Source organism: Mauremys reevesii, linkage group 3 (genome assembly GCF_016161935.1).
Source record: "Mauremys reevesii isolate NIE-2019 linkage group 3, ASM1616193v1, whole genome shotgun sequence".
NCBI lineage: Eukaryota > Metazoa > Chordata > Testudines > Geoemydidae > Mauremys > Mauremys reevesii.
The window spans coordinates 36377522-36403863 of record NC_052625.1 but is presented as its reverse complement, the minus strand read 5'-3'; the positions used below and the strand labels follow the sequence as shown (position 1 = coordinate 36403863).

Below are 26342 nucleotides of genomic sequence, written 5' to 3'. Positions count from 1 at the left end.
CCAAATTTGAAATCAGTGGCCATTGTGTACTCAAATGGAGTTGTGCAAGCTATCCCAGGGCAGAATTTGGCCCATAACATTTATTTTATATATTGTTAGCATTTACATGGATCCCATCAGTGTAGCAAGGAGGGAACCATACACAGTTTAGATCAGGGGTTCTCAAACTGGGGGTCGGGATCCCTCAGGGGGTCGCGAGGTTATTATATGGGGGTCGCGAGCTGTCGGCCTTCATCTCAAACCCAGCTTTCCATCCAGAATTTATAATGGTGCTAAATATATAAAAAAGTGGTTTTAATTTATGGCGGGGGGGGAGGTTTGCACTCAGAGGCTTGCTATTTGAAAGGGGTCACCAGTACAAAAGTTTGAGAACCACTGTTTTAGATGAAGGTAAAATATTTCCCAGGTGGAAGGACCTTAGTCCTACAAGTTACCTTTAAAAGCTACAGATAAAAAATAATAATAGTTTACTTTGCTTGCATACGCAAACCACTGCTTTCTTTTTCCCAACAATTCAATTCGGCACCTCTAACTTCAGCTGTCTCTCTAAATAATGATTTAGACACACTAGCAGACAAAAGGGTCTAGTGAAGTGCTCACTAAAATAGAAGGTCAGAAGTCACATGTTCTAATTTCAAACCACCATATAGGCTTGTGCAACCATGTTTCAACACCATTGTCTCCTGTACTGATTATAGTATAGTTCCATTTTGAAGTGTAAACTGGATCTTAGCTGTTTGCTGTAAGTTTACCAGGTGAGGTTCGGGGAACAGGCAGGACTCAGGAACAGTGTACGGAGAGCTAAGGATAGACATACAGGGCCGCCCAGAGGATTCCGGGGGCCTGGGGTCTTCGGCGGCGGGGGGCCCCGCTTCGGCGGTAAGTCGGCGGCGGGGGGTCCTTCCATTCCGGGACCCACCGCCAAAGTGCCCCAAAGACCCATGGCGGGGACCCCCCTCCACCAAATTACCGCCGAAGCGGGACCCGCCACCGAAGTGCAGCCCCCACCGCGGGTCTTCGGGGCACTTCGGCGGCGGGTCCCGGAACGGAAGGGCCCCCCACCGCCGAATTACTGCTGAAGACCCGGCTGCAGTCCGGCGGCAGGTCCCGCTTTGGCTGTAATTCGGCGGCGGGGGGTCCTTCTGTCCCGGAGCGGAAGGACCCCCCGCCAGCGAAGACCGGGAGCGAAGAAGCTCCGGGGGCCCGGGCCCTGCGAGAGTTTTCCGGGGCCCCCAGAGTGAGTGAAGGACCCCGCTCCGGGGCCCCCGAAAAACTCTCGTGGGGGCCCCTGCTGGGCCTGGGGTCTGGGGTAAATTGCCCCACTTGCCCCACCCCAGGCGGCCCTGTCAACATACCCAGGTTTACAGAAGGAAATTCTTTTGGGGGGCTGGATACAGTGGTGTGATTGGTTGGAGTTTCTACAAGTTGAATTATTTGTATATAGCCCTGCAACTGACCCATTCCAAACCCTGAAATTGCTACTATTCAGCAAGCAATATAAATACACACACACACACTTATCAGTATGATCTTGATATGGCCATGCCACTTATAAGTAATGCACATCATCCTATGTAAGTGCCAATAAAAACTTGATACCACACCAAACCTTCATGTTTTGTGTACGTGTTACATGTGTTGAAGAAAAAAATATTTTACGTTTCAGAGATTTTTGTAAAGACTATTTTTCATATCCCTCTGCCTGTAAATTAAGTCAGGTACCTAAGTTACAATACATAAGATTCTCACCCTCGCTCCAGCCCATCAGGTAAAGGGGTTGGAGCAGCACAAACAGGTTCTAAAAGTCCCATATCCAGCCACGGGAGATTTCACCTGCACAGGTGCTGAAGAAGACAGCCATAGGCTAGGGACAGGCTGATGAAACTAGAGAGCCCCTGAGGCTGTTGAAATTGTACCAGGAACCATTCGGTCCCCCAGAACAGCCCAAAATCATGGTCTTCTAAAACTTCTAAGACTTCTAAAAATGACCTAAAATAACTTTTCTATACCTAAAAATGTCACAGCTTTAATCTCCATACTGAACCTTTTGAGGGCTAAATGTGAGTGCCAAGATTGGCAATCACAAGATTATACTGTAGGTCACGACATGTTGTGACTTTAAAACCACATTTTTGCTATCTGCAGTATACCCTCTGTCTTGCCTGGGCCTCAGGCCAAAGTTTTTAAATGGGGAGGCAGGGGGAAATTCCACATTTAGGAAGACGTTTCTCTGCAAGTTGATGGAAGCAGCTTTCAGAGTCTGAATGCTGGTGTAACTCCTGAGAAGATGGATACTGCACAGAAAACATGACAATCAAACACGTGATAAATTAATTTATGATATCTAAAATTTATCATATACCTCTCTGTAATTTATAACCTCTACATGTGTTTGTATATACATAGCTATAGACAGTGCATTGTCTGACATGCCTTGAGTGGCACTAACCAATGTTATTTTTGTCTGCCCAGGAGACAAAAAGTCTAATAAAACAAGGCACAATGTGTTTATAAGTACAGTTCCTGAGGAATCTGACTGAGCTGCAGTGCTGAACAGAGTGGAGACGGAGGGTAAGAAAATATTAGAGGTTGAAAATGAAAACTTTAAGTGTAAACATCATTTCAGAACTGAACTATAACGAATTCAGTGTACTTGGTTTTTGCTCAAAAACTCTGAATAAAAGTTAAGAACTGAACTATCTCAGCAGTTAGATTCTTTGCAATTTTTTCCCCACGTCGCACCAGGTTAAAGTTTACAAATATTTTGTGAAAATGTTCAACTTCCCTCATCTTCTTAATCATCTCTTAAAAAACAAAGCACTTATAAATCAAGTACACTTCCATAACATATTGCCAGCCTTGGCACATGAAGTTCTTTGTCGATAGGAAAGGAAATAGCAGTACAAGCTTCCTCATCTCTGCACTTCTCAGACAAAGAGCCTCAACCCTCATCTAGTGGCTCCAATATGGATACACTAGCGCCTATACTCATTTAAAGAGTTGCTGCTTGCTCATACCCCAGTGAGCAAGACAAACAAAAATCAGTACAATTTACAGCGGTTAGTATCCTACAGGAACAATTAGGTTACTCCCTCCTCACCCACCTACCACTGCTGTTATCATGCATCATCCCTCTGTGATTCCTCCTTTTACATCATGCTCTGCTCCCAACTGCTCTGAAGGTATTACTGACACAGACTTGCCAAGTGTCACAGACCTAATGTGACATTCACCCATTTGGCAACACTGCCATGACTGCCTGAATCTTGGATAAAACTCACATACATTGGTGGGAGAAGAGGGGAGAGAGAGAGATTCTCCTCCTCAAAATACTCTTTGGCCTGGTGATGGCGCACCAAGCTGGGAACTAAGAGTTCTTGTCTGCTTTCTTTCCCTGAGTGCTGCTGCTATTCCTGTGAAGCTCAAAGCTCTACTGATCAAGGACTCATATTCCTACCCATTTACAAATAAGATACCCGAGAGGTATCACTTCAGACAGAGCTGAATAATATGACAGAGCCTCTAATATGACAGTTACATCTCATCCACATTACCTTTCAGAATGAAGGTAGAATAACTATGTGCTTAAAAATCCTTTCTGTAACCTTTTCTCTAACAACTACCGTCAGGAATAGAACCCAAGAATCCTGGTACTCGTCGTTTCGCTCTTCTGACAAAGTATGCACCCTGTCTAAAGGGCTGGTCCATATAGAAGATAGTCTTCTACTATCAACTGATTCTTCAGCTCAAGTGTAAGAGGTCTGTGCTGCGAGTCTGAAGATCCTGGGTTCAAATTCTATAGATCACATAAATGAGAAAAATTGTATGTGATCACATAATTAGAGACTTTACCATAATGCACATGCAACATGGGATAGAATTGCATTTACATTAATAATTAGTTTTTTAACGCCTTTAACCAGTACTAATGCAATGAAATTTTTTTAAGATGAAATTTATGGTTATATGTTAATTAATGTTAATTGGCAAATATGCAGACTTGTTCATTAAATCATTTGCATAAAAGGTTACACGTGGAGCTGCATAATACTTGGCAGCTATGTTGATTTCAGAGCTCTAACACAGTGCTCAGCCAATTCTGCAGCATCTTGAAACAATCTCTCTCCCCCAGGCCAGCGCACAATGTGAGCTGGGGATAGGAATACCCAAGCATTCCCTTACTAAGATCCCCAAAATCCAGAAAAAAAATTAGTTTATTGCTGTGACAAGAGACTACACCGGAACAGGTTATCAAAGGATGTGGTTCACCATTCCTCAGAGTCTTTAAATCAAGACTGGATGTCTCACTAAAAGATATTACTCTCATTCAATCACAAGTTGCTGGGACTGATCCAAGAACTGCTGCATGAAATTCTGTGGCCTGTGTTAGGCAAGAGATCGGGCTACATAATCAAAATGGTCCCTTGTGGCCTTAAAAATCTACGAAATTCTGCCCTGTGGATCACAGCAAGAAACAGCAACCGGCTTTGGGCTTGGGTGGGAGAAAGAGAAAAACTACTACTGAACTGACCTAGAAAAATATTGATCAGTAAATAACTTGCCAGATTTCTTTCTAATACTGTCATGGTAATTGTTTCTCATGTAGCTGTGATTAAGAGAATTATCATTATTATCCTTCTGTCCAAATTGATTTCTCCACACAAAAACACACACTTGTATTTATCAATCAATTAACCAACGTTTTCCAATAAAGATATTTAACATTAATTAAATTTAGATCAGCAAGTCTGCTTGTTTGAAATCTTGTTCTCACAATCACCCATTGGTTTTAAAACATTTTTCTATTCCCAACCCACATGCAGCCTGTTTGGCTCCACACAACTCTTATTGCATTACATTTTATAATTTTTTTTTTGAATTGTTGTACAGGGCAGCCTGAGAGATGCTAATCTTATTTTAATTGGGACTTCTGAGGAGACGAGGTACACAAAAGCCAAACAAACATTACAGCAAGAAATTATAACTGAACCAGAACATTTACTAGCAGGTACAAATCAAACAAAGACCATGAAAAAGGTGCTATACATACTGCTGAATAAGTTAATAGCAATAACAATGTTCCTTCAAATGGTTGTGAAGGAATATTTTTAAGTACTTCGGTTCGGAGAGCAATTATAAATGGTTTCAGAGATTAATTCAATCCCCTGAGACAGCCTAAGCATATACAGGCTTCCCCAATTCCCTCTTAACTTGGGACCATAAAAAAGAAAAAACAAATTTCAAGCAAGAGGCAAGTAATCCTGTGCATCAATCATACGAAATAGTTAATTAACCTGCAAACATAGTCAACCATTTGAACATTTTCATACAAGTTACACTGAAGTGTAGGAACATCACATCAAATAAAACAATGAAAATTAGAAACACCACATGAAGGAACAAAATAGAAGAGTACACTCTGTTTATTCAATAAACATTGTAGCCATCATATTCTACTGAAGTCACTGCTCACACACTCATTATTTTCTAGTATGTGTGCTTAGGTAGCAGTTCCAGCAGAAAGACCAATTTAAATGTCATGGTTGAACAGACCAAATTATGGTAAAGAAAACCACAGATGCTGTGGTATTAAGTTTCCTATAAGTTAATAAAGAAACCTAATGTAATATAATAACTATAGTTTACTGTATTAAACTCTCAAACATATAATAGTTTTAAACAGAATAAATTCTCTTTTCAGTTTACAGTAAAAGTAATTTGAGCCAAAACATTTCACATGGGAAAAAGGCACATTAATCATATGGCATAAAAGTTGGTATCTTTAAAACAACCCTGTTAGAAAAAGGTTAGATATTTAGACATTATTTTATACTGTGTGCTTAGTGCTTGACAAATAAATAACTTGTTACAGTTATCTGGTCAAATAAACCAACATGCAGTTAGGCATGATTTACCCCTTCCCTTCAACATTCTTGGATTCATATAAATACCAAAATCAAACTAGAGTTTAGAACTGCAGTGAGAAAGGGAGGGCCAAGTTAGCCCTCAGTATGTCTTCTTTAATGTAACTAAAGGTACGTCTACACTGCAATTAGACACTTGTGGCTGGCCCATGCTGGGCTCGGGCTAAGGTGCTGTTTACCTGCAATACAGACATTTGTGCTCATGCTGGAACCTGGGCTCTAGGACTGAGAGGTGGGAGGATCCCAGATTTCAGGCTGCAGCCCGAGCCCAAAGGTCTACACCACAATTAAACAACCAGCTGGCATGGGCCAGCCTTGGATGTCTAACCGCAGTGGAGACACACCCTAACTAAATGGCTAGCCCTTTGTAAAACATGGCTCTTTGGGTCTGACATGTTCATATGACTGAACCATTCAAACTTTAAAAAAAAATTTAAATGGGGGGGGTCAGCTATCATTTATTTTATTTTGCTTCAGAAAAATGGTCTGAATTAATGTGTAATCAGACAAATATAGAGATCATAAAAAATCCAAGTTTTGAACTCTGCAGGGCTCCTTTCACTTACAATAGTTTTATACTGCTGTAACTCCATTAACTTCAAACTGACAGAAGTCTTCAAGTTACACCCACTTTAAGGCTACCACAGGGGCACAAAGGAGCCTTAGTGTAAATGAGAATCAGGCCCAAAGTCTGTAATCTTCCAAGAGCACTCCCCAAATTTACATTTCAAGAAAATTAAACATAATTTATATTCCGAAACAAAACAAAACAAAATGTTAAAATAGAGTTTAAAATGTTAAAAGCATATTTCAGTGATTTAAGAATAACAAAGTTACACCATGAAGGAACAAAACAGAGTGAAGCAAAGCAGGGTAAAAAGGTGTAACAAAAGCAAGAGAAGTGTAGTCAGTTACATTATTAAGAAGTTTTTAACTAGAAAGTTATTTTTCCAATGTAAATCAATTAAAGATAGTACATGCTCAACAGTGTGAACTACTTTTCTTCCTTTAAATTACAAGCATAGCAACACAGATAGTTTTCATCATGGGAGAAGGTGTTTGGCAGTTTTCAAGCTCGGCATTAGGACTGGGAACCTAAAGCAACTGAGAAAGGCAAGTCCACCAATAAAATTAAGTTACTCACTTCTAACTTTCTCCTCTTACTTCTTCCAAAGGGAGTAGGGCTCATCTTCTTACTCCAGCCAACTTCTGTCTGCATTTACCACCTTTATTTCCTTGCATCATTTCTCCTCACCCATCAGTACTACATGTCTTTCCCATTTGAAGGGCCAGAACCTCTGGTGGTTTAAATCAGCATAGCTCCATTCAATGGAGCTAGGACAATTTTTACTGCCTGAGACTCTGGCTCTTTGTTTGAGTGCTACTGGGGTGGGAGGAAGAAAAAGAAAAGGGATCTTCTACTTCCCCACCAATTTTTCCCCTCTTTTTTCAGTATTTCACATTAAAAACTGAGAGAACTATTGAGAATTTGAACTGTGTAAATTAATAAGCACAATTCAAAGCAAGGATAATGCAATACTATGTCCATTTATTTTGACAAAGGCAGTTTCATTTTGAAAATTCATTACAGCACACACAATTGTTCGGGAAGGTATCTGGTAAAAGTAATTAAGGTTTGGTAAGATGAGAGTGCACTCACCATTTTGCGCATGTGTGTGCATACTGTAGTATTTTTACAGGGTGACAAGTGAAGTGTATGCTAGTGAGGTTCTACTCTACTTATGCCTCATGTTATAGCAACCATTGCACTGGAGAAGGTGAACAAGGTCATTTGTTCTACTAGAGCAGGAGCTCTCTTGTAATAAATAATAATAATTAAGAGTAACTTTCATGTACAGATTTCAAAGTTAGATGAAAAGTTGAGTAAGCATTATCACCTCCATTTTATAGGGCTTGTCTACAGGGGGAGTTACTGTGCAGCAAGTTAGGTATGAATTTACAGCACACTACCTACTCCACAGTAACTCCACGTGTGGACACTCTTACCATGCACTAAAAGTGCCCTTGGTGGTTTATCTTAGTACACTTTACAGTGTATCAAGCTAAAATGCACAAAGGTACTTTTACTAGCTTGCTGTGCTGTGTAACTTCCTGTGTAAACAACCCACAGATGTAGAAACTGAGGTACAGAGGTTAAGTGACTTAATCAAGTCATACGGTGAGTCTGTGACAGAGCTGGGAAAGAGTTTTGTTCTATTCAACTGCCAGTCCTCTGTCCTATCCACTAGGCCACAAACGCCCTCTCTTGAGCAATGGAAAGTACTTTCTTTGACCAGGGTGGAAGAGCTTCCAGCTACTGATGACTTCTCAAGTGATAGACTGGGCTGGATGTACTGTGAGAGCTAAAATTCCCTTGCATTACCAGCCTACAATTGTACCCTTCTCTTCCACTTGCCTTTGCTTGTCTCTTTATCACTGCATCCCTTCTAGTTTCTAGATCCTCTCTCCCAACAAACACAAAGAGCTCCCTTCATCAGTGGGGATGGCACCTATGCTCAGAGCATTTTCCAGTATGAAATCAACTACAACTCTTTTCCGCTTTACTCAGCAGTGGCGTCAGAGCAATTTAAAAATGAAGGGAGGTATGGGTAGAAGCATGATAACATGTCAAATTAAAAGCCCAAGTTACAAGTTTTAAGGTTGTTTAAATATAAAAGATCTCTAAGGATATGATGGAAAAAATGCTCTTGCAACATTTAGCCAAATCCAGCTATTGTGTCTTTTAGGTTTTGTAACAAACAGGTTGGAGTAAATTTCTTTTGAAATGTCTGTGTCCTCTCACAAACAGCTCAGGGTTGTAATCCCAGCCATACAAGTCTCGAGCTCCAAACTGGGTGGAGTAGAGTGGGCAGCCCATTGCAACCACCAAAAAAATAAGCTTTCTTAAAGTTTCTTACCTGATATGTGTTGCAGGAAGAGACTCATACTGGCGAGAAAGAAAGAGCTCTCTGTGTTTCAACTGATGTTTCTGTTTATCAGTCAAATCGGCCTCATTCGTCGTTTCAGACTCTTCTTCAACTTCTTCTGCACAAGGATAGAAGACAGGATGAAATTAGCTTTGCTATGTAATACAGTTGTGAATATTCACTTTTTTTTAAAACCCTCTAGGCAACCTGCCTGGATATTCTAAAGAAAGTTCTTCATCAATTGTTGTAAAACAGGTTGCCATTTTATGCATTCTAATAACTAAGGATGAAAACTTTTAAATATTGTATGTCGGGGTTCTCAAACTAGTGGTTGGGACCCCTCAGGGGGGTCACAAGGTTATTACATGGGGGGGTTGCGAGCTGTCAACCTCCACCCCAAACCCCACTTTGCCTCCAGCATTTATAAGTGTTAAACAGTTAAATATATTAAAAAGTGTTTTTAATTTATAAGGGGGGGTGTCACATTCAAAGGCTTGATGTGTGAAAGGGGTCACCAGTAAAAAAGTTTGAGAGCCACTGTTATATGTGTTTAATTCCTTTAAAAAAGATGTTTTCTGTTCCTCTATTTGTGCTTAAGAGTTTTTCAGATGGCCACAAGAGCAACACTACCATTCCTCTTTCACCTCCCTTCCCCTTCTTTTCCTCTTTGTGCACACAGCTGCTCGCTGTCGCTACTGTTCAGCTTTAGCTCTGCTGCTACTGTTACTGGTAAAACCAGAGCAGGGCCTGGGGAGGAGCATGCAGTCAACAAAATAGTAAAACTGCCTATAAACAAAGTAATGTCAAATGCACAATGCAAACAAACTGCACAGAGAAAAAAATTAACACCCCTAATTGACTTCAGTTATTATAATCTGTAACACTATTTTCAGGTGACACTGTGTTTTAAAAGTTGACAGTATCCCTCTAATACAGGGTTCGGCAATCTTCGGCACACGGCCCATTCAGGGTAATTAGCTGGCGGGCCGTGAGACATTTTTCTGATGTTGACCATCCGCAGGCACAGCCCCCCGCAGCTCCCAGTGGCCACGGTTCACTGTTCCCAGCCAGTGGGAGCTGCAGGATGTGCTGGCCGCTCTTCTCGCAGCTCCCATTGGCCAAGAACAGCGAACCGCAGCCACTGGGAGCTGTGAGGGGCCGTGCCTGCGGACTGTCAACGTAAACAAAAATGTCTCGCGGCCCGCCAGTGGATTACCCTGATGATCCGCATGCCAAAGATTGCCGACCAATGCTCTAATAGAACAGAAGAAAAAAGGGGTATAATTTTAAATATCAAAATAATTTGTTTTATTAAATCAATAAGTACTGATATAACACTAACTAGAAGGGCACACATCTTATAAAAGTTTTTAATCTTTTAATCTTTAAAAGCAGAGACGAGTATTTTGTCAGTTTGCTCCATATTTTGAACTGATACAAATCTAAAATACTTTGGAACCAGCTTGACACATGGTAAATCCCACTGGAGGCAGTGGGAGTAGGTATTGCAGGGCAGGATGGTTGTGGGATTAAAAATAGTACAAAGCAGCGCTCTAATCCTGACTTACTGCTATAAATCTTGCCTGAGAATACTCATCAACACTGCCTCTGTATTGGCAGGGTTCCCCAGGTGTTCACTATAGTTAGTTAAAGGAAATACTGAGACCATCTTATCTATTCTTCTACGGAACACAGATATTTTACAAACAACCCATGTAGTACTGATGCTAAACACTTAAGTCTGCATGTTCTCTCACGGTAGAATCATGATTCTCTCCAAATTCAAGATTGCTATCCTACTACATCTGCTCCTCATCCCCTTCTGGCTCCCTAATGGCTCTTCTCCTAGTGTCAGGGGAGAATACTCCCTGAAGTGACTCTAGCTCCGTTGAATCCCAGTTCCCCCACCTATCCACCTGTCTGCTCTATTGGGTGGGCTGCATATGCAGGGAAGTGAGAGAAAACAGCTCACTCCCTACAGCCACCACACCCACACAGACACTTTTTGGTGAGGTTACAGAGGTAAATCACCCACCCCTACTTACAGATGACAAAAATTAAGCAATTAAAAGCAAATTTCTTGCAAAGAACCTGAACCTGCAGGTGTCTCAGTTCTGCCACTGGCACTCTAACACACACAATGCCACACATGCCAATGTTAAGACTACAACCCTTTCAAGGGGTCTAGCTAATATAACAGAGCCAAGCTGCCACTGAGTGCACATGGGGTACTTTGATAGCAGCAGGTAGAGTTGTTGCCAGGGTACTACTATGGTAATTACTTCCTTCATTTAATTTGTGTAGAATCTTACTGTTCAGACAATGTACCAGAGATACGTCCGCTTAAAAGTTTACATTTGTAGAGATTTCTACACTACTGAAAAGCAATTCAATAGGAAAGGGAATGAAGAATTATTAGGAGAAAAATGTGTCAATCAAGAAGGAGAAAAAGCAAAAGTTTACCTATTGTACAGGAGACAATGTACTATTCAAATGATATTTTAAAATTGTTATAAAATTGTTCATGTCTGTTACATACTGTTCAATTTCTTACATGGTGATTAAGGGCTCATCATAATACTAACTCCTTCTATGATTCCTTATAGGAATATCAGGGAAACTTGGGCTGCTTCAGATACAAAACTTTATTATGTGTCTTCTTTATGAAGTTAGTAATTAAAGATGAAAAACAACAATGGGAAAAAATGTTAAAGGTTAACCTTTCAAACACACAATGGGTTTGACAACTATAGTGAAGGTGAATCACTGTTAGAAGCTATATTTGTTTCAGCTAATGAATCCTAACAGCAAAATATACAATGAAGTTCAAAACATGTCTTCTCCTCTTCAAATATAAAAATGTCAACCTTTCTATTTGTTTGTTTGTTTATTTATTTATTTATTTAGCGTTCCTTCTGTTTACAAGTCCTAGCTCTTGGCATTCTTTGGGTATTTTTATTTCATCCACTGTATGAAAAACAGCAGAGAAATTTTAATTCTCTGTTTAAGTTTACCAGCCAGTCTGAAAGCATAATTTAAGGAAGTTATCCAGGGACTAAAAGCTCTTACAAAGTCCAATACCATTATACCCATCCTCCACCCCAAAAAAGACTATATAGTAGGAAAATGCAGACGTAAGCAAGTAATTAATTCAGTAAAAGCTTTATTGAATCATGGGTCAAAATGGTAAAATATATGTAGCAAAGCAAAGGCAACACAATCAATCAACAAAATCATGACCAACTAGTAGTTATAAATGCAAAAGAAATGGTACTACAATGTTTTTCTTGAGATTTTACATGCACAGAAGTAAGGACATTCATAGTTGTGAATCCAACAACAACCACAAGTTGGACATATTGCATAAATATAGCATGCAGCATTTATACGGTTACAGTATATATATATAGGGTTAATTTCAGTGCCTTAGCATACTGCATGCCCACACAAAAAACTTGCCTAACTTAGAGTTGAGGTTGATTTAGTTTATTTCTCATCAACACAATTATCAGTTAAGGGAATCTTTATTTACATGCCATAGCATCATATTACCCATATTATTGCTTTCTTTGACCTGGATTAGTTGTACAGGATTAGAAGTGTACAATTTTACACAAATTTAAACCAGTTCAAGTTTGCATATGGACACTCTTATATCAGCAAAGACTAATATGGCTACCACTCTGAAACCTGACTCTTATATCAGTTTTAAGTCTGACTTATATCTGTTTATCTTGCACTGGTGAATTTGCAGGCACAAGATAAACTGACAGAACCAGTTTTAAATTCAATGAGTCTGCACACAAAAAGTTGCACCAGTTTTACTACACTAATTTAAGATAAACCAGTATAACTTTTGTGCGTAGACATGCCCAGACTCCTCTTTCCCACAGCTCCCTTGCACTTCAAACATATAATTAACTACAAAAGCACACAACCTAATTCCTCTAAATCACATTCAAATGTAAAACCTCAACTACACGAATATAAATCCAACTATGGGTGTGCATATACTGATCAAGTCTATAGTTATTTGGCCATGAAGAAGTGTGTGGCTGGAATAAAGGTTGTGCATTTGAGTAATTCAGTTTTCAATTTAGCTTTAAAGTTAAACTTTAATTTTGTATTATAGGCTGTACCTGGTTTTCTCAGAAGGTTCGCCCCCTTCAACAGCAGTTTTCACTAAAGGAGAAGGCTGATGAGGGCTCCCTCTTGTTCCAACTGGAACTCATACTGTCAGAATACATTGCCTTTGTTAACAAGCTGGAGAGCACTATGCAGTAATTATAGTCCGTTACTTATATTATTCTGTAATCTATGTTCTGAGCTGTTCTCATTACCTTTTTATGCTTAAAAAGCTACTTACATTTAGCATTAATAAAGGAACAGACTGAGGGCTAGTCTGTATATAGAAATTGCACTCGTTTAACTTAAAATGGCTTTAAAATCAATTCCATTAAACCGGCACAAATCCCTTAGTGGACACATATTGGTTTAAATCTGGCTTATCACAGTATACCTTGTATCAGGCTTGTATCAGTTTTAGAAAGCAAGGTTTAAACCAATACAACATCATCTACACGCAAAGTTGCATGAGTTTAAATCGGTTCAGTTAAACATGGGCAACTTCATGTTTAGACCAGACCAAAGGAATAAACTTTACATTCAATAATTGTTACTAAATCCTCTCCTTTCTCATATACCTCTTTATTCTGAACTAAGCCTTAACACTTAAAAACGTGCTTTGTGTGTGACCAACATGACAGAGCCTACAGCTAAAAGAATATGAAAATACTATGACTAAGTAATAACGAGTTAACTGCAAATATCAAAGAAAAAAGACACAACAACTGTGCGTGGGTTTCTTTTCAGTTTAGCAATGGCAGCACCAATGACATCAAGTCTGTGTTTGCAGCTAAGATGCTAAAGGTAAATAACTACACTGTATTGCTTTGTTTACTGTCAAAACAAATACAAAGAAGGAAATTTTAAATATAAATATATGAGCAATATTGTCCACATTGCAGATAAAAAGCTCTCTCAGGTGGACAGTTGGTCAATTTGCCTAGAGTATATAAGAATTGTTGCTAGGTGCTGTATTGAACTGAAATGGTTGTAATATTTAACCCTTTGTAGTATAATTAAGTTGCTTAACCCACTCTGGGCTAGATTATTCAAAATCAGTGAGAAAACTCATATTGGTGAGCATTACTCACATGAGTAAGGGCTCCAAAACCTAGCCCTCTCTGCTTATGCCAGCTTAGGTCACATGTATCATATAGTTTGTTCAGACAGACTAAAAATGTTCTAACACAACTCATCATTGTGTGGGTTACATACATACTACTATCAGGTAGCACTGAAAATCTAAAGTAAAGTTCATTTGTACTATAGAACTGTTTTAGATATTGCAGACTTAAATATATCTTTCACAAATTTTCACCACAGTTCTTACAACATTACAGTTATTTTTGTTTAAATGAGGATTTACTCCCTCGTATCATAGCTCCTCTGACTTTATTTTTTAAAGACCCATTGTTTTTAAAGAAGCTTCAGAAACTTCAGGAACAGTTACCTTCCTTTAATAACCATTAAAAACCAGTAAACCATACTGATGCACAAGTAATATACAGATTTTTTTTAATCATCTGCAAGTGCTTTCTGCTACTAAATGGTGATAAAGTGACAGTTACAATGTCAATTATAATTTACTTTATCTCATGTTTATCATAACACTACAGCAAAAATATTTGGTAAAAAATTATCCCAGTTTAGAAAACTGGGGGCGAGGGAAGAAAAGGGAGGAGGGATATCAAATAAAAATGAATACTTCTTCTGGAAAAAAAATTACCATGATACATTTATTTCCTCTAAAAGAAAAATAATATAGTCTGAGTAGTCCTGTAAACTAGTTACAGATACAATTGTACATATATTAGATTTTTCCATTTTTCAGCATTGGAAACTATTTTATGACAGTACAAAGTCTGTTGATTGAGTAAATAAAGGTGTAATGGAAATGTGGAAACTATGTTGAGCACACATTAGTGGGTCAAAGGTGGGGAACAAGGAGCTGAACTGATGTGTTGCAACTTTTGATCAGAGATTTCTATTTCATCTCCTCCCCTTGTGTTTGTATGTTATCTATTTAGATTGTAAACTCTCTGGAAGGGAAATGTCTTGTTACTGTCTACAAAGTGCCTACCATATTTGGAGCAGGTTGTAAGTACCATACATTTTAATTTAAAACAACACTAGTCAAAAACCTTAAAAGTCAGGATAAAATGATTTAATGATAAAACAGTTGTTTGTTAATCAGGAAATTAGAATATCATTGTTTTAAAAAATAGGGCTGTCAATTAATCGCGATTAACTCAAAAAAATTAATTGCAATTAATCGCAGTTTTAATCGCACTGTTACACAATAGAATACCAATGGAAATTTATTAAATATTTTTGGATGCTCTTCTACATTTTTGAATATATTAATTTCAATTAAAACACAGAGTACAAAGTGTACAGTGCTTACTTTATATTTATTTTTATTACAAATATTTGCACTACAAAAAATTATAAACAAAAGTCTTTTTCAATTCACCTCACAGAAGCACTGTAGTGCAATTTCTTTATCGTGAAAGTACAACTTACAACTATACAGGCGCTTTTTTTTGGTTACATATCTGCACTCACAAACAAAACAATGTCAAACTTTAGAGCCTACAAGTCTACTCAGGCCTACTTCTTGTTCAGCCAATCGCTGAAACAAACAAGTTTGTTTACATTTACGGGAGATAATGCTGCCTGCTTCTTATTTACGTCACCTGAAAGTGAGAACAGGCATTCACATGGCACTTTTGTAGTAGGCATTGCAAGGTCTTTACGTGTCAGATAGGCTAAACATTCGTATACCCCTTCATGCTTCAGCCACCATTCCAGAGGACATGTTTCCATGCTGATGATGCTCGTTAAAAAAACTAACGCTAGTTAAATTTGTGACTCAATTCTCTGAGGGAGAAGTGTATGTCTTCTGCTCTGTTTTACCCTCATTCTGCCATATATTTCATGTTATAGTAGTCTCAGATGATGACCCAGCACATGTTGTTCGTTTAAAGAACACTTTTACTACAGATCTGACAAAACGCAAAGAAGGTACCAATGGGAGATTTCTAAAGATAGCTACATCACTCAACCCAAGGTTTAAGAATCTGAAGTGACTTCCAAAATCTTGAGCGGGACAAGGTGTGGCGCTTGCTTTCAGATGTCTTAAAAGAGCAACACTCAGATGCAGAAACTACAGAATCCGAACCACCAAAAAAGAAAACCAACCTTCTGCTGGTGGAATCTGACTCAGATGATGAAAAGGAACATGCGTCTATCCGCTCAGCTTTGAATTGTTATCAAGCAGAACCCGTCATCAGCATGGACACATGTCTTCTGGAATGGTGACTGAAGTATGAAGGGACATATGAATGTTTGGCATATGTGGCACATAAATATCTTGCAACACTGGCTATAACAGCGCCATGCAAACGCCTGTTCTCACTTTCAGGTGACATTTGTAAAGAAGAAGTGGGCAGCATTATCTCCTGCAAATGTAAACAAACTTATTTGTCTGAGAGACTGTCTGAACAAGAAGTAGGACTGAATGGACTCGTAGACTCTAAAGTTTTACATCGTTTTATTTTTTGAATGCAGGGGTTTTTTGTACATAAAGCTACATTTGTAAGTTCAACTTTCATGATAAAGAGATTGCACTACAGTACTTGTATTAGGTGAACTGAAAAATACTATTTCTTTTGTTTTTTACAGCTCAAATATTTGTAATAAAAAATAAATATAAAGTGAACACTGAACACTTTGTATTCTGTGTTGTAATTGAAATCAACATATTTAAAAATGTAGAAAACATCCAAAAATATTTAAATAAATGGTATTCAATTATTGTTTAAAAGCATGATTAATCACACAATTAATCACGATTAATTTTTTTAATCCCTTGACTGCCCTAAAAAAATCTTGATGTTAGACTGTTTGGATTACACAGTTATGGTCCCAAAAATAGTAAAAAATTATACCCATTTATCCTCTCTTTTCTGATATGAGAATACTGCCACACAAAATAAATTAAGCACTTTGTTGATTATTCAAAGTACAGCAATACAGAATATTGTTGTCGAGTGATATAACTCGCACCCAACCTCTTGCCACACCAGATACCAGAGGCTTCCATTTTATAGTTGTGAGTGGGTTAGAAGTTATTTGTAGTCAGGAAATGCTATTTCTAGTGTGAAAACTACTTTTTGTACTGCAAAAAATAGTAAATAAAGAAAACAAAAAACACCCTGTACAATACCAGAAAGTGGAACCAGCAAAAAACAAGCATGTGATAACAAACATTTTCCACACAGCTCTAATAGACATAAAAGCTTGTTAAAGAATAGTCTTTCCTATTGTGATAGGCATCTACCTATAAAGGCCATTCTAGGCCAGAGAAAATATAATACTTTTTTTTTTTATAATCTCTATATAGTTTAGGGACAGGATTCATAGTTTCAAACTCTTGACTAATTTACATGTAAAAATTTAAGTATGCAGAGTTTTAAGAAATGAGAGCACCTAAAATTCAATTTTTCAGTATGATTCCATAGTCTACTAACAGATTCTACATTGGCATTTCCATTCACTGTCCTAAGGATTACAACAGAGAAATTTAGGCAAACCTAAGTTGATTTTCTAACCACTCATATCAATAGGCAAGGAAACAGGCTTTCAAAATCTATCTGTTGGCAGAAAGAGAAAATGACATGTTGTACAAACATTTTTTCCCCTCAGAGTGGCATAAGATCCATTATTTTACTTCCTGAATATGGGTGATTTATCCTCTCTAATGTCAACAAAGCTCCAGTCACTTCAAGTAGAGGATATTTTTTGGGGTAGTGTCAGAGGAGATGGGGAGATGTGTCTGTTCAGCACATATAAATGCAACGCCTGGCTGAAGCTTTCTGGGGTTGTTTGTTTCTTGAATAAACTCAGATAAGTTCAGCAAAGCACCATATCTGTGTTTTGAAAATGGCGACCACATAATCCAAATGATCTTATACTTGTTATCAACATCCTAAAGAAGCTTTTATTTTATAAACTGAAAACCGGGAAGAGGAGAGGAAAACGAGTTCACTAAGCCGCAGACTTAGATTAATATAGGGTTGCCAGGTGTCCAGTTTTTGACCGAAACACTCAATCAAAAAGGGACCCTGGAGGCTCCGGGCAGCATTGCTGACCAGGCCGTTAAAAGTCCAGTTGGCGGCACAGCAGGGCTGGCTGGCTCCCTGCCTGGATCCACATGGCTCCCAGGAAGTGGCTGGCAGGCCCGGCTCCTAGGCGAATGGGCAGCCAGGGAGGCTTCGCACACTGCTCCTGCCCGCGCTCCACAGGTCCCATTGGCCAGGAACACAGCCAAAGGGAGCTGTGGGGGCGGCACCTGGGCGCCTGGCCGCAATCCGCCTAGGAGCTGGAGGAACATGGCGCTGCTTCATGGGAGCTGCATGAGCTCTGCGCTGCCTGGAGCCCGCATCCCGAACCCTCTGCCTCCTTTTCTATAATCAAGGAGAGGGGATGGAGTGAGCGAGGGTGGGGCCTCGTAGAAGTGGTAGGGCAGGGATTGGGCCTCAAGGAAGGGTGGGGAAAGGGCTGGGACAGGAGTGTTCGGTTTTCTGAAATGAGAAAGTTGGCAACCCTAATTGCTTCATATGTTTTTTGATAAAATCATGAAGCAACTGAGCAATGTTCGGAATTAACACCACAAAACTTTCCTCTCCTTTAGAGTCCTAAGTCATAATCACAGAAATCTACTCTAAGAAACAGAAGCCAGGCATAGACAGGAAATGTGGGACAAGAAATGCCACAGGTGCCTTGGATATGAGAAAACCCCATCAGGATTCTTTACATAATTCCTGAAACTGCTGAAGTTTTTAACCCGTTCCACTGATAAGGAAAGCAAAGTAGCTACTATGTCTCTTCCTCCAGAAGAAGGTAGACTATCATATTAATTCTCCATTAAATTATGTGGTATATGAAAGTGCAATACAATTACTCTATAGTTATTTTATTTCACAACAGGAGACCTGAGTAGTCACCCATAATGTAAACAGAAAATTGATTTAAAGTGTATTTGTACAACTGCAGTTCAAGCCAAAAAATCCAGTCAATATGGTTTGCTTTCATATTTTCCATGTATTTTCAGGGACATTTTTCATGCTATTATTGTGGCTGTGTGGGATTTAAAAGAGAAGTTTTCCCATTCTTGAGCTGTGTTTACAGGATTAATCTCTGGAGTGTATTTTTTCCCTGATGCATGTACATCAATCCTATTAGCATTAGTGAGAGTTATATATGTGTATGTGCACTCCGAAAAGAATAGAGTCTAAAAATCATTAAAACCCTTTAAACTATTAATTCAGCTGTCAATACAAAACATCACATTCTCATTATACTAGCTATCCTAATATGACTTTTATACCTCTACACTGATCTACTATAGGTTTGCTTTTTAAATCAAAATGTGAAACACTGTGGAAAAGAAATCAATTAGTATTTTAGAAGTCTGATGCTACTCTTATGATTTTGTTTTGCACATAATATTTTCTAGTAACATACACATTTCTTTTGTATGAGCTTTTCTAAAATACAGTCTTAAGAAAGAGGCTATTTTTTCATGAAAGCATACTAAATTACAAGCAATAAAATTTCAGAAGTAGTCTCATAAATGGCAAACTCCCAGAGCACATGCAGTCTAATCCCCTGTGGACTTTTATCATTAAAAAATGTCACTTTATAAAATTTACCTGACTACTCTACTTTCCATTCTTCAAGGAGAAATTCCCATGCCACTGAACACTTCATGTTTAGATCCTCTTAAAAATTAGCTTTAATTCACTTGGAACAGGAGAGAAGAAAGTATATTTTGAAAGGTAAAAATGTTATTTTAGAATTACAAATCTCGCCAGCAAAATTAAGCAGCAGATGTAGTAATTGGAACTACTTAAACTTTCTGAATTCATGTCTCTAACTTGATTTCAAAATGACTGCTTCCCTTTAAATAAGAAGCCTGGACAAATCTGGTAAGGTGTATCCTATTTGGGGGCGGGCTGTTTTGTTTTCTGGGTTTTTTTAAATATATGTTGGAAGTTCATAAGCAATCCATAAAAATACAATAAAATCTTGTTACTGTCTATGACCCTTGTTTATAAATGTCATTTATTAGTATATTCTTGTATATAAATCCTCACCCTTTATTCAGTTGAATGAATAGGGGTTTTACTTGCTTAGAATGCTGATGGAGACATCATACAAAAGAAAACAGCCACGTTATACCATTTCATTTCTGATCTTTGAGTTTTCTTTATTCAAAGAGAATCATGCATGTATTCTGGCATTCAACATGAGAGATCTGACAGGAAGGTATCAACAGAAGCCATTATTCTGAAATACATTACAGTCATTTCAAAATGATACAACATCACTTTTCATGCAATGATGAATGAGATTATAATAAAGTTTTACTGTAAATTGTACTTGTAATAAATAAAACCAGAAGTGAGCATGTCAGATCAGAAGTAATAAAGTTTTTGTTACAGCCTATGGTCACCCAATCATTAGATAACCATTAATAGTCCATTACAGACTTTCAAGAGAGATTCTCTCTCACTCCTTCTCTACTTGCATTCAGAGCTTTATATATTTATGTTACAGCAATTAAGTAAAGACTTCAAAGTCAACAGCATTCAGTTCCAAATTAATTTATAATCAGCATATTAAAACATCTGTACCATTGTAGTGAAATAAATACAGTATAAGTGTTGAATCGTGACTTTACAAAAGAAAGAAAGAAAGAAAGAAAGAAAGAAAGAAAGAAAGAAAGAAAGAAAGAAAGAAAGAAAGAAAGATGCAAAGGCATATTGACCTAACCATCATTTCAAAGTTATTGTACAGAAAATAAATCTACAACTGTTCTTACATCACAATTCTTATTCTAGCATAGTATTTTGCAACAAAGGGCCTCCCGTCAACATTAGGAATTTCTTCACTTGTTCAAACAGTGAAAGCCACCCTTTACACCAGTATATCACTCTGACACTGTACCTCAAAGCAGCACCCTGGAACCCCCATATTCACCACTGTCATGTAATTATGATATGTTTTGTACAAAGTATGGCGTGTGAGGTATCACTTTATAAGTCTTGATCTGTTGAACATTAATATCCTGTTGGATTGTATGTGCTATCATTGTATGTGACATTATGAAGTTTTGCTATGTGTGTATTACTGAAATATGTTGTGAGGTTGGGAACACCCACAACCAGCCTTTCAGGTACAATAATGGAGTAGCCAGACATGCTGATGGCCCATTAAAGGGAATCCATACTCCCAAAGACCGTAACAGAAGACTTCTCAGAGAGAGCATGTAGACAATGGAGGCTGCTTGACCAATGCGGGGAGATCCCTATGTCACAAGCATAGATCTTTCGAGCAAGATGGAAGAAACTATTAAAAAGGGGAAGTGACATCATCACTTGGCCTTTCTCCTCCACCACCTACGTTGGAAGCAACAAGAACACTGGGAAGACAAAGACTTGAATTGAGGAGACTGGTCCCAGACCTAAAGGCAAAGCCTGTGTATTAAGAACTATAACCTACCTGCAACATCCAGTGGGATGAGAAAAACTGCTTGATCCAAATACTGCCTAGTGTGAAAAGATTTAAGATTTAGACTGTGCACTTATCTTTTATTTTCTTTGGTAACTATCTCTGACCTTTTTTTTAATTAATTAATTTAAAAAAATTTGTGCCTTTTGTGCCTGACCTTTTGTGCCTACCACTTATAATCACTTAAACTCTATCTTTCTGTAGTTAATAATTCTGTTTCGTATTTTACCTAAAACAGTGTATTTTGCGTGAAGTGTTTTGGAAATCTCAGCTCTGTTTACAAAGGCTAGTGTGTGTCCTCTCCACACTGAGGGAAGAACAGACTGGGTAATAAATTTACACTGGTCAGGCTTCTGACCAGGGCAAGATGGTAGTTCTCGGGTGCAGGGCTGGAGAGCTGGGGGGAACTGGCTGAAACCTCGCTATTGTTAGTTCATGAGTGGCTGGGAAAGCATTCATGCAACTCAGTTGGGTGTGTCCCTGCCTGTAGATGTCTGTGGAAGTACAGAACCAGCCCAACGTTTGTGACTTGACATGGCATCACAGAGAGAGAGAGCGGGATACCCCAGGTTGGTGGGACAGAGGGCTCAGTGGTCCCACAATCAAGGTTAAACCCTGGGGGCCCCGTCACAATCACAACTATGTTAGGAGGCTGCAGTGGGTGTAACTACTACCTCAGTGTTGCTACACTGGTACAAAAATCTTTCATGCAGGCAAGCCCTAACAGTAGAAAATACAAATCACCAATAATGGACCATGTCACAATAGATGAAGACTCAGTTTAGTTTTGCCATTTCTTAATAAATGCTTAATCTCAAGTATAGACAGTAAAAGCACACATCTGTAGGTCTACGATATAATGATTTAGGCGGCAGTCTGGCAAATGGCTCTGAATGGGGCACGGATCCCACATGCAGAATCAATTGCCAGCAGGGTTCGGACTCAGCTGCTGTGCAGCAGCACCTCTCTGAAACTATTATTTTGTTCTCGAGAAATTCAGCTGTAACTCAGTCTCCACCTGTTATGGTTGAAGTAAACCTCAAAAATGAGACTCAAGAGTAATTAATGCAGAGACAGGTTCTACGAACCCAAATCCCAGATTGGATCCTGGGTACACATACTGCTGGCTAGCCCACTCTGAAGCTCACATTGCGTAGTCTTCACTGCTACTGTTTCCAGCACTATCTGGATTCAAGATAGCTCCAGTAGGCTAGGCTATGCACAGCTTTTGCTATGCACACATACCCTTTGGGAGTCTGCAGAGAGCCTGGAAAATAGTTCACAGCTGTGAACTACCACATTCATCTCAGTGATGATAATTAACAATGCTGACCTTTGTATTATTTCAGTGATTGTGTAAGAAAGGAGAGGGAGGACCACAGATCTGCATAATTTACTGCAAGTGGTGTCTGATTCTGAGGATATTGGGGTGGGGGAAAGGAAATTTGGAAGATGCCCGCACTTATTTTCCCTAATCAAGAAGGAGCCAAGCCCACAAAGCCTACAGGAGCCCATGGACATATTCAAACCCCATCAAGCCAAAGCTCAGAAACCTGCACAACAATACTTTATACATCTGCACAATCTACTGTGAATGGCATCTCACTCTGATGACTCAGATGGGCAGAGATCAGAGGAGTACTACCACATTTTAGTTTCCCAGTTTGATCCCTGCTTGCTTGACTGGGAATTTAAGTTATTAAAGGAAGCAGCTGAACTTTAGTAAACTCTCTCACAAAAGTGAACTAAAGAAATTAATTTTCTGCAACCTTTGCTTAACACATCCAGCTGGATATAGTCAGCCTGACAGTAAGGAAACCAACCAAGTTGGTTGTTTTTTAAAATAGAAATGTAATAAGTATCCATTTTTGTGGTACTCTGTTTAAATATTATAAGATTTTTGGTATAGTAAAGAAGCAATCTCCAAATCTGTGTGCCTAAAACCACATGTCTACTTTTGTGTGTGTTCAATACAGGGCACCTAGGATTCTTCACATGCAAACATTCAGATGTAGGTATACAAACAAAATTGTACAAATGCATTGACTACAGCCAGTATTTTTGCATGTGTAAAATCCTAGGCACCTAAAAGTTAGTCCATAAAAGTCCAGGTACACAATTTTATGCATGAAAATTTGGAAATAGAGCTGAGATCCCTTAGAAGATATGACCTGTAGATTAGAACCCATTTATTCCATTTAAAAGAAGAACATTAACAATCATGATAACATATCAATAAGAAATTCTCCACCAAATAAATTTACTGTATGTCCATGGCAGGTGGTAATTCCAGAAACTACTTAGAGCTGACAGTAATCTGGTTAATGACACACACACACACACACTACGGTGAACTAGTAATTATACAATGTCATTCACAAACGGAAGACTCTCATATTATGTCAAGAGCAGAAGCTCCTTATTACTGTTTCTTTATTGCTCTACTCCCAGAGGAAATACAGCAGTACATCACTCCTGAATAAAAACAAATTGAGCAAAACACACTGTTTCTATGATTCCCCCAAGGCACCCTTAGAGCCTTGGCATAAGCTTCCCCTTTGCTACAAGACGTCACAGATCCACACGAACAGGGGCTACAGACTCAGCTTTGGAGCAGTCTCTAGAAGCAACCCCTTCATGGTGCCAGACACCCTAGGGATCTCACTCTTCCTCCAGGATAAGCCACATGGCCTCATTATATGGACCTCTGGGCCTTCTGCACTCCTGCTTCACACCATGGGCTCCATTCAGCGAGTCCAATTGAGCCAGAGGAGAGACAGGGGCCCCAATCCTCCCTGCTTCCTGGAATCCCAGTCTCAGCCCAGCAGCGATTGCATTTAATTCTCCCAAACAGTCCTGGCTTCCCAAGACTTCCTTCTCCTGCCTTTTCAAAACCAATGTATAAGACAGTAAATTCTCTGCTAGTTTTCTTGCAGCCAAAGTCCTTTGGAAATCTTCCCTTTTCCCAAACAAAAGAGGTCAGGGCACAAACACAGCCCTTTGCTCTTTTATCCTCAGAGCAGAACAATAATAATAAAAATAATAAAAAATAAAAATACAGCCAAGCTGCAAGCAAACAGCCTTAAACTTATAATAGACTTGAAATCAGGTTGGTGACATCTCCTTGGTCAGAAGCAAACCTCTGCCATGGTCCAGACACACAGGACTACTCACCCACTCCCAGCAACCTCTGACTTCCTTATAAATGCTCCCAGAAGGTTAAAAAGCTCCAGCTACTTCCTGTCCCTTCTCATAGAATATCAGGGTTGGAAGGGACCTCAGGAGATCATCTAGTCCAACCCCCTGCTCAAAGCAGGACCAATCCCCAGACAGATTTTTGCCCCAGATCCCTAAATGGCTCCCTCAAGGATTGAACTCACAACCTTTGCCATCCTAGTGTGAAGCTGTAGGGTTTTCTGACCCACCCACCATCTTGCCACCCTTACTCCCAGAGGAATGGTACATTGTCACAGGATAACAATCAATGGATTTATGTTTTCTTGATTCTAGGAAAGGAGGAGATCATGCTCTATTAGTGAAGTTGAAACAGCTACTGCCCGTTGATGGAAGACACTCTGATGACCAATAAATTAATTGGATAAGACACTCTGATGTCACTATCAAAGGGGTGAATTGGTTGCATTATCCTACTCCTATGTTGTTGGGTTTTTTTGTCCATTAGAATCTGAGTAAGGCTTGAAAGGTTTTGGTTTTTGAAAGGAGATTATAATATTTTGCTCAAAGAATAGTCTGCTTAATTGGCAACTCTACTAAGCTTTATTTCCTATGTAAAAAAAATCTGAACTGAAAGTGGTGAATGTCTCCAAACATCACTTCCTAGATGATAGTGTGTCATTTTCTACTTCTGCTATGAATAAAATGGCATTAACTGTCATACATTATCCCTGATAAACCCCTGCAGATTGCATTGAGGATGCAACAATACAAATATTCTCCAGGTATAAAAAAAAAAATCAACTTCTGAATTATTTTGTTCATTCTTACCTTCTGGTTTGATATCTAAGAAGAACAAAATGGCTAAAATAGATAATAGGTCATGCAAGAATGGATATTTCCCTTTTATGTTTTCAATCACTCACAAGGGCCTCTGTAACTAAACTATTAGCTATTGAGACAATAATAGAAGGTATCCTCAGAGGAGCTAATCGGACAAAGGAATCAACTTTTAGGCTTCATAAAAAACTGCTGGTTCAAAGATATTGTAACATGCTTTAAATGAAGCAGTAAAGAGTCCCTCAACTAAAAATTATAACTTTTCTAATAAACAAAAATAATTAGGATATTAATTAGAGACAAAGACAAGATATTATGACCCCTTCTGACATCACACTGTTTTAGGCTCACAAATATCGCTAAGAAATTATTTTAAGATCACAAATATCTCTAAGAGGACCCTTGATCAAATCTTTGGCTGTATTATCTGGCTACAGGAACAGACTAAAAAAATCTATTTCTTTTTGTGGATTGTTCATATTTTGAATTATGCTGATCAAATTGTGCCAGAGGGGGATTAAAATATTGAACTGGAAACAAAGAAAAGATTTAGGTATTTAAGGGTGCTAGGTTAAAGTCCTGTATGCAATGTTTTCCGCATTTTTCTGTGTGTGGGTTTAAGAGGCAGGGGTTGTTGGGAAGGTTGTTTTTGGTTTTTTGTTTTATGTTTTTTAAACACAATCTGAAGATATAAACCTGGCTCTGTCTCAGATTCATTTTTCTTTCATATACTTTTGGAAAATTATACACTCAACTTTCCAAGTCACGTTCTTTG

General features: G+C 38.7%; 1 protein-coding gene across 2 annotated transcripts in view; it reads right to left on the bottom strand.

Moving 5' to 3' along the window:
- MTA3 (metastasis associated 1 family member 3) overlaps positions 1–26342 on the bottom strand; it is a 192234-nt gene that overhangs the window by 153588 nt on the left and 12304 nt on the right. For both annotated transcript variants that reach the window (XM_039532302.1, XM_039532301.1), the window contains one exon: positions 8843–8969. In XM_039532302.1, the coding sequence (XP_039388236.1) occupies positions 8843–8969 (127 nt within the window). The remainder of the gene's footprint in view (positions 1–8842; positions 8970–26342) is intronic.